Here is a 7,839-nt window from a genome sequence, read left to right on the forward strand (position 1 = left end):
GAAAACAAATACCAGAAACTACTCCCTTATTTTTGCATGAAAATTAGATATTTTAATGCACCATTCAAAACTTTAGCCCTTTTTGGATTTGATCCGATATTCTGCTTGTTAAAAGAAATTTGGTGAGGGAAGGTGAGTCGAATTCACGCATTGATTTACACCCTTTGCATTATCCAACACCCTAATAAAAAATTTCAACTTTGTCCAACAAATGAGTATCAATGGCTCTGTGATAGAGGTAGAAGATTCGTGCAGAGACTACCCAAACTCGAGTGGAAGAGTGCATAATCATAAAGCCTCTAACTGGATCTTGTTTTACTTATAAACCTGGAGTAAGGAAAATGCATCCAAATATTTAACATAAAGCAACGAAACATCATCAAATCCACACAATTAGCAGTCGCATTTAAATTTGCTAGATAAACATATTTGCACCTACTGCATACAGAAATAAGGTTTGTATAAAAGAAATTGGTCCTCGAGCCATGTTCTCTCACAATGTAAAGTTACTTTCGCCTTAATTTTCTGGAGGCCTTAGAGCCTTCAATTTTCTTCTGTGCAGCTTCAAATTCTTCTTCTGTAGGTTCAGGAGCTGCATTACCACCATATTTGGCCACAAGAGATGAGGACATGGAATCAAACCGGTCTTTTCTCTCATTTCGGCGCTGAGATATAATAGCAAGTAGATCTGCTTCTGATTGTTCATTTGATCTGTGAAGACGAATTTGAAGGTTATCCTTTCAAAATTATAGACAAAAACATGTTAAGGATATAAACAAAGAACCATGCTGAAGACTCACTTCCCCTTCCTTTTTAAAGGACTAGTAGGTGGTTTTGTTTCGGACACTTGCTTTGCCCATTTCTGGTATGCTTTGGTTGCCTCCAGTTCCCCTATACGGGAGGAAGTGGAAACTTAGCATCAGGAAAACAAAATTAATATGCCCTAAAATGGATTGCATCTCAGGTGGCATACAATCCAAGACACAGCAGTATACTCATCCTTACTTTACTTAAGTGGTACTTTAACAATGAAACAAGCTAATCTCAATTTTATACTCTCATCCAGTGAACCAGATAAAAGGTCAGCAACAAGATTTTAACCTCTTAAAAAAGTCTAGAAAAACTTTTATTAGCCAAAAATATAAAAACATAAACTAGAATGAACTCTTAAAAGTTCAGGAAAAACATTTCAGTCAAAATATATCTAGAGAAGCTAGAATAAACTCTTACCGGCAGAAATTGCCTCATCCAGAATATCCTTGAATCGGTGTGAATCAAGTTTAGGATCAGAACAAAGCATCGAACAGAAGAGCCTGAGAAGGGAGATTTCAAAATCACATTGGCAAGCCTTAAGAAAGAAGCAGGCAGCCAGGCACATTATTGCATACCTGTTCATATTACCCTTGCACCTTTTATAGAGTTCAATCAAATCCTTTTTCTCTGAATCAGATCCCCTGTAATTTGCTTCAAATTCTTCAATATCAGCTTCAGTGACCTTAATTGCATGCATGATTATCAGCTTAAGTGAATAGAAAGTCAAAGAAGTACATGAATCAGGAAAGATGCATGACCAGATGATATATTTAACCTTTTTATACAGGGCTCTGAAAAAATCCCTCAAATTCTCAACAACATCCCCTGCAAGATCCTGCTCAACAAGAGATAAAAAATGAGACGCAAAATGCCAAATGGAAAGGGAAATTTTCCAACTTCTTTAGAAAGAGCAAATGAATAGATTGATTTCCTTTCTCAAAGATTTAAAACGAAGTTTTTTACATTAATAATGAAATTTATCACATCTAGGTTGGTAATAAAATGTAATATTGATGCAGTATTACTGATTATGACTGCAAGTTTTCAACAGAATAGCATGCTTTGTTTGTCATCAAATACCAGATAGATGGAATAAATTTCATCCCATCTAGCATCCCATGATCTGAGACACTACCAATTCAAATGATGGACAAAAAAAGCACATATGTAAGCACTTACAGCATCATCAACACAACCAGTCTGATCATAGACGGCCCGTTTTTCCTCATCACCAAGAATTGATATCACCTTTTGCAATTGCTGAAATTTTTCTTTAGCTTCCTATTAGAAGACCAAACAAAAGGGCTTAAACAAATAGAAAAATAATTATAACATATAGGTGAGAAATATCTTTATTCCTTTCACCAGGGCAAATCACCTCATCACCAGGATTTTTGTCAGGGTGTAGCCGCAAGGCCAACTTATAGTATGCTTTCTTTATTTCCTGTTGAGATGCTGTCCGCTCAACCCCTAGAACCTACAAGAAATGGGTGGTTATTTGCTAAATCTTACTCCAGCACAACTTAAAATTTATATAATCATGACAAGAGTGAGCAATTGACAGGACAAGATAAAGATAAAAGTAGATTGAAAGATGAACACTTCAAACATTAGCCTAAGCAGACAGCAAGTCAGGAACTACAAAGGAAAGCAAACAGACGTATGTAAATGCAGAATTTTGAAATAGTTGTCACCTACTTAGCAAAATAAGAACCAAAGTGATACAGATCAAAGCAAGGAGATGGCCCCAGCAGGAAACCCAAGGAAACTTAGAGTGTATTTTCAAAGAAAGAAGAAAGGCACAGCTGCAGCTTCTGGAAATGAAGGGCTGGAAGGGAATTGATTGGAAAAGCAAATTCTATTGGAGAGAATTGCAGAAGGACCATCTGGAGATGCTTCCATCAGATGGGAGAAAGAAAAAGAAAAAGAAAAAAAAAAGACCAAAGCTCTATAAATAAAACAAGATAGAGAAGGGAATGGTGTGTGTGATTTATACTTTGCATCAACAATTTTGCTTGGGCTAGAGGAACTGGTACCTCTGGTTATTTAGAATTCTGTTGTCATTCAATGTGATTTTGTAATAGTGAGCTGAGAGGAGATTGTGAGTATTGCTGAAAAAATTGTTCTGTGAAACTCTTATTTCCACTAATCAATACAATACATTGTTATTGTTCTTTCCAAATTCTTGTTATTGATCCTTTAGTCTATCAATTTGGTCCGACTTGCTGGATCCATCTGGGAGTGACTGCCCAAATGAAGAATGGAAGCTCAAGTGGAAGGGACAAAGAGGTACAAGGCCACATTAAAAGAAGGGTTACTAAAGCTATGCAATAACAGACAACAACAAGACCAAATACTTAATGGTCTTTGGGATGAGATGATGCAAACACAAAAAAGACTAGAGAAGCTAGATTCAATAGAGGGACTACTAACCTCTTTGTTGAAACTTGAAAGGGAATCCTAAAGACAATACTGACTGGGGGGCGGCTTCTCACATTAGTTATGTTGTCCCAGGTGAATCATCCTATTACAGAAAACTTAATTTCAATAAGCAATCCCAAGTCCAGCTCATAAGACACACGAAGAAACTCACCCTGATGGAAATAGAAGAGGCGTAAAAAGGGCCTTTCTTATCATTGTGATGAATTTTTTGCACTAGGGCACAAATGCAGACAGCCTTCAGTGATTGAAGTAGGCGGGGAAGAAAAGAAATAATACAATTCAAATATGGAACTATAAGAGCCGAGCAGACGTGTCACCTGATGGAGCTTCATAAGAAATGATACGAGTCATCACTTCTCACTTGAGGACAAGCTCATTTTCAAGAAAGTGGGTGATGAGTGATGATACAAACCTAAACTGATCAATTGAATAAGGCTCAACCAGGTGACTAGGTTGAATGTGGAAGGCGGCTAGGATGGGAGAAAGTGATTCAAGAGCCCACCTCAACTGCAGAAGACCTCCAAAATGGTAAAGGGCAATCTGATTGACCAACCTGTCTAGAAGATATTTTCTTCTCACAGGCTAAGCAAAATTGAAGGGAATTAGTCAATTATTTTTGGGCCTTGATTACAGAAATTTTGCAACAATTGATTCCTATGTTTGTTGGTTTGAATTTGCTAAATTTTTTTAAGTCAATTATGTAATTCTAAGTCGATTGCAATTGCCAATTAAAGGTGCAATAACCTATGTATTTATACATGGATTGAAATAAGAATAAAGGGGGAGAAATTTCAAAGGATTCTTTTTTTTTTCTTCTTTCTCCACTCTGAACGATTTTGGAGTGGAGAAAGCGAATCCATATAGCCGACCCCAAATTTTTGGGATAAAGGCTTAGTTGAGTTGAGTTGAGTTGAGTTACAAAGGTTGCAAGCTCCATCATTGATCTTGTAGGTTGCAAACTCCCTTATGAGATCATTTTGAATTTCACCATAGGTAGAGGAAAGAATAAATTGAAATCCCCTTTCATTCACAACCGTGTCTCCGTGACGCAATCCATAACTCGGGGCCTTTTCAGATTCTTTATATAGGTTTCCACAATCCTTAAATTCTCATCTTTTCAATCTGCCAATATAATCTTTCAATTTGATTATAGGCCATTTCCTAGGTATTATCCCTACAAAATAGAATTCTAAATAGAAAATTCTAAAGATAGGGCCTGTTCGGCATTGCTGTTGGAACTGCTATTAAGAAATTCACTTTTTTAAATGTACTATTTAGAAAGTATTAAAAAATAATTTAAAATTACGTTTGATGAGTTTTAATTATAAAAATACTAAAATAACAAAACAACTTTTACCAAACTACTTTTTTCAATAGCATAATGGTATTTTTATTCAGAAAAGTAGTTTTAGACCTCCAAAAGCAATGACAAACAAGCACATAGTCCCTACCTTCAGCATAAAATAGCTTCTCAAGCTTGAGTCTATGCAAGACCATAACTTCATGATTACAAGAGGAAGGCATCTATCATTCCAAGACAATGGATCTTTCATTGAATTAGGAATGAAATTTCAAAGAGAATTCTATCCTTTAGTAATTTTACACAAAATGGTTGCAAAATATCTCAAACCTTATCTCTTGATCAATTGCTGCAAACATTTACTATTGCACTAGAAAATGGCCCTTGGGATATATTTGATACATATATTTGTTCATGTATAGCACATGCTTGAATAGCTGGTATAGAGGCCATATTCTGTACATCATAATATCAGCTGTAATTCAAAGCATCAGAAATAGCACCAGGAACAGCATTTTAAGTTCGAAAATATGATGCGTTAATCAACTAAATATGAGGAACATAAAAGTTGATGAGAAAAACTGCAATTTCCAATGAAACTTTTCTGCAACTCAAGTACAATGGATCAAAGGCTTCAAACATCAAACAATAAAATGCAAGCAGCTATAATTACTAGTAACATGGTATGAACTGATCCCAATCTAAAACAATTTCACAACACCATACATACAAATTGTATGGAAATAACCTAGGTTCAAAACTCTTATGTCAACAGCATCTTTACTAAAGAAATTCCACAAAGAAAAGAAATAATGAAGAACTCAACATCAAGCAATGCGACCAAACTAAACCTACCAGAAGCTATGAGCCCTTTTCATCCCAAATTGATGGAAGTACTATGATAAACAGTCATCTCAGATTTCAATAGAAGAGGTCACAGTCACCATCTCAAGCCTTCCTTGGAACACTAATCTTTCCTTTATTTTTTATTGCATTGCACAGCAAATCTGACATGTAAACTATTCATTAAACCATAATAAGCCTTTCAAAAGGGAGGAAGACCATGAAATTCAAGTGAACCAAACCCCAAAATTTTGTACAGAAGATGATAAATGGATGCATTGATTGGGATAACTGTCCACACTGGGATTCAGTAGATATCAAAACTATGAAAGGCAAAGTGGCAACTGAAAGATAGGTTAACCTGTTATTATAGACTTTGGATTGTGGAGAATAACAAAGATCATTTATTAATAAAAGGTTCCACATCATTGTCTGACAAACATTAACCATCAGCGGTCTTAAATAGAACAAATTGCAATTAATCTTCCCCATCAAATTTAAAGCAACTACAATGATAAGTGTTGCCACATTTTCCCTGCATCACAAAGTTCAGGTAGGACTAAGCATCCAGACAAGTAAAATACAAGCTTGTCATCTGTCTTTTGCCCTTCTCCACAACCAATTGAAATTTACTAATTAAGAATTTAATTAACATCTCAATTTGGACTTTGTGCAAGCAGAAATTATAGAAGCATACTAGAAGCAGAAAATCAATGCCCTGCTATAAGGTAACGCATACTAATTTTCCTTAGAAACAAAACCAACTTATGATGTTATAAAATTAGCCTGAAAAGTCAAGATGAAGTTTTTAGGGATCACTCAAAAGCTCAACAGTTTATGTAATAAGTGCCCAAGGAAAACTCGCCCCTAAAATCCATCAATTAGAGGGAGAGAGCCCAAGGCCTTATCTAACCATATCAAGTTCTCCATATAACGCGTTAGCTCTCCCAAGCACAAACAAATCTGTAACCCATTGTCGGTATTAGCCACTGCCGCAACATAGTGCTCATGCCTAAACATAACCCAAATATACATGCCTAAATGTTTGATCGTTAGTGATTGCCTATTCAATAAAACAATTAATGCATCAAATTTAAATTCCCACCAATACGCAGCATATCCTTCTAGTTTCGCATTCAAAACATTACCAAAACCAACTCAAGTATTAAATTAACACGAAAATAAAAGAATGACAAAAAAAGGTGTAAATCAGCATTCAGAACCTCAAACCCTAATCTCAATATCTCAAACAAAAAAAAAAAAAAAAGAAAAACCTCCACAAAGTTTTACCCAAAACTAAACTAACCAATCGAAAGAAATGAACTTAATTACCCAAATACTGCAACAATAGCGAACCCACAAAATAAGATAAAATGATTTTCACTGGCAATTCAAACCCATAATAAAAACCAAATACCCAACCTAGGGCAAGACTTCATGAAAAGTTTAAATTCTAGCGTTTGAGTATCATTTAATTACCTCGTAAAGACTCTTTCCTCTTGTGGGAGATTGATTCAGATTCTCCTTCTGTTCTTCTTCTTCTAATTCTCCTTCGCCAGAAACCCTAGATTTCTTCTTCCCCATGTTGGCCGATAAAGAGAATATCAGTGCCTACGTTGAACAAAGATAAGAAATGAGATGGAGTGTGAAGAAAGCTGCGAAATACTGTGAAAACAAGCCTTCGTGTTATCGCATTTTGGGTGATCCCTCTCCCCTTTTTTGTTCCCGCCTCTTTCCCAATTTTCCCGCGTATCGATCTGGTGGGGGATAGTCTATGCGTCTACGGTGATGCATGTAAATTTATTTTGTAAGTAGTTGTTGGGTACGAGGTTAACGAGATAATTGTAATTTTTGTAACTTCAACCTAATGTTATTTTGATGATTAAAAATATAATAAATTAATTTTTACCTTTTATATATATATATATATATATATATCTTATTGGAAAGTTAATTTCGAAGACTTAAATTGATAATTACGCTTTTTAAATATTAAAAGCTTTTAAAGATAATATTTAAATCTTGATTTTTTTTAAATTTTTTATTAAACACATTTTAATTATTAATATATTGTTAATTATTCTAGATATTTGTTATAAATTTATATCAGTTATATAAGATTTTTTAATGTAGGAGGAAATTATAATTATTATTTCTCCTCCCTAGCATAGTCATCCACTCCTTTTTCTTTACTCTTTTTGGTCCTATTCATGTACTAAAAAAAACACTACACTCAAACAATCACCATCATCACCACAAAGAGAATCCAATAATCTTATTCCTTAAACTCCCATATTACAAAAACCTTTGCATTTATTCAAATCCAAGTTCCTTATTGATGAAATCAACTACTCTCCTCTTGTAAAAACCATTCTTGAAGTCGAAGAACTCCAACTCTTAAACCCTCATAAAATGTCCATATGATAAGAAGATAATGGTGA

The 7,839-nt window shown here is 34.8% G+C and overlaps 1 protein-coding gene across 2 annotated transcripts; it reads right to left on the reverse strand.

The window, feature by feature from the left end:
- Nucleotides 1–384: 384 nt before the first annotated feature.
- LOC110636580 (chaperone protein dnaJ 6) lies at nucleotides 385–7,212 on the reverse strand. Of its 2 annotated transcripts, XM_021789920.2 has the most exons (8): nucleotides 6,878–7,205; nucleotides 2,192–2,290; nucleotides 1,993–2,094; nucleotides 1,589–1,648; nucleotides 1,389–1,495; nucleotides 1,231–1,313; nucleotides 801–891; nucleotides 385–711 (listed from the first exon to the last, which is right to left on the reverse strand). In XM_021789920.2, exons 1-8 carry the CDS (start codon nucleotides 6,980–6,982, stop codon nucleotides 507–509), a joined length of 852 nt encoding a protein of 283 aa, XP_021645612.2. In that variant the 5' UTR covers nucleotides 6,983–7,205; the 3' UTR covers nucleotides 385–506. The 2 variants fall into 2 exon arrangements, with proteins under 2 accessions (XP_021645612.2, XP_058003280.1); XM_058147297.1 differs by lacking the exon at nucleotides 801–891 and having other exon boundaries at nucleotides 6,878–7,212.
- Between the last annotated feature and the right edge of the window lie 627 nt (nucleotides 7,213–7,839).

Source organism: Hevea brasiliensis, chromosome 5, assembly GCF_030052815.1.
Source record: "Hevea brasiliensis isolate MT/VB/25A 57/8 chromosome 5, ASM3005281v1, whole genome shotgun sequence".
NCBI lineage: Eukaryota > Viridiplantae > Streptophyta > Magnoliopsida > Malpighiales > Euphorbiaceae > Hevea > Hevea brasiliensis.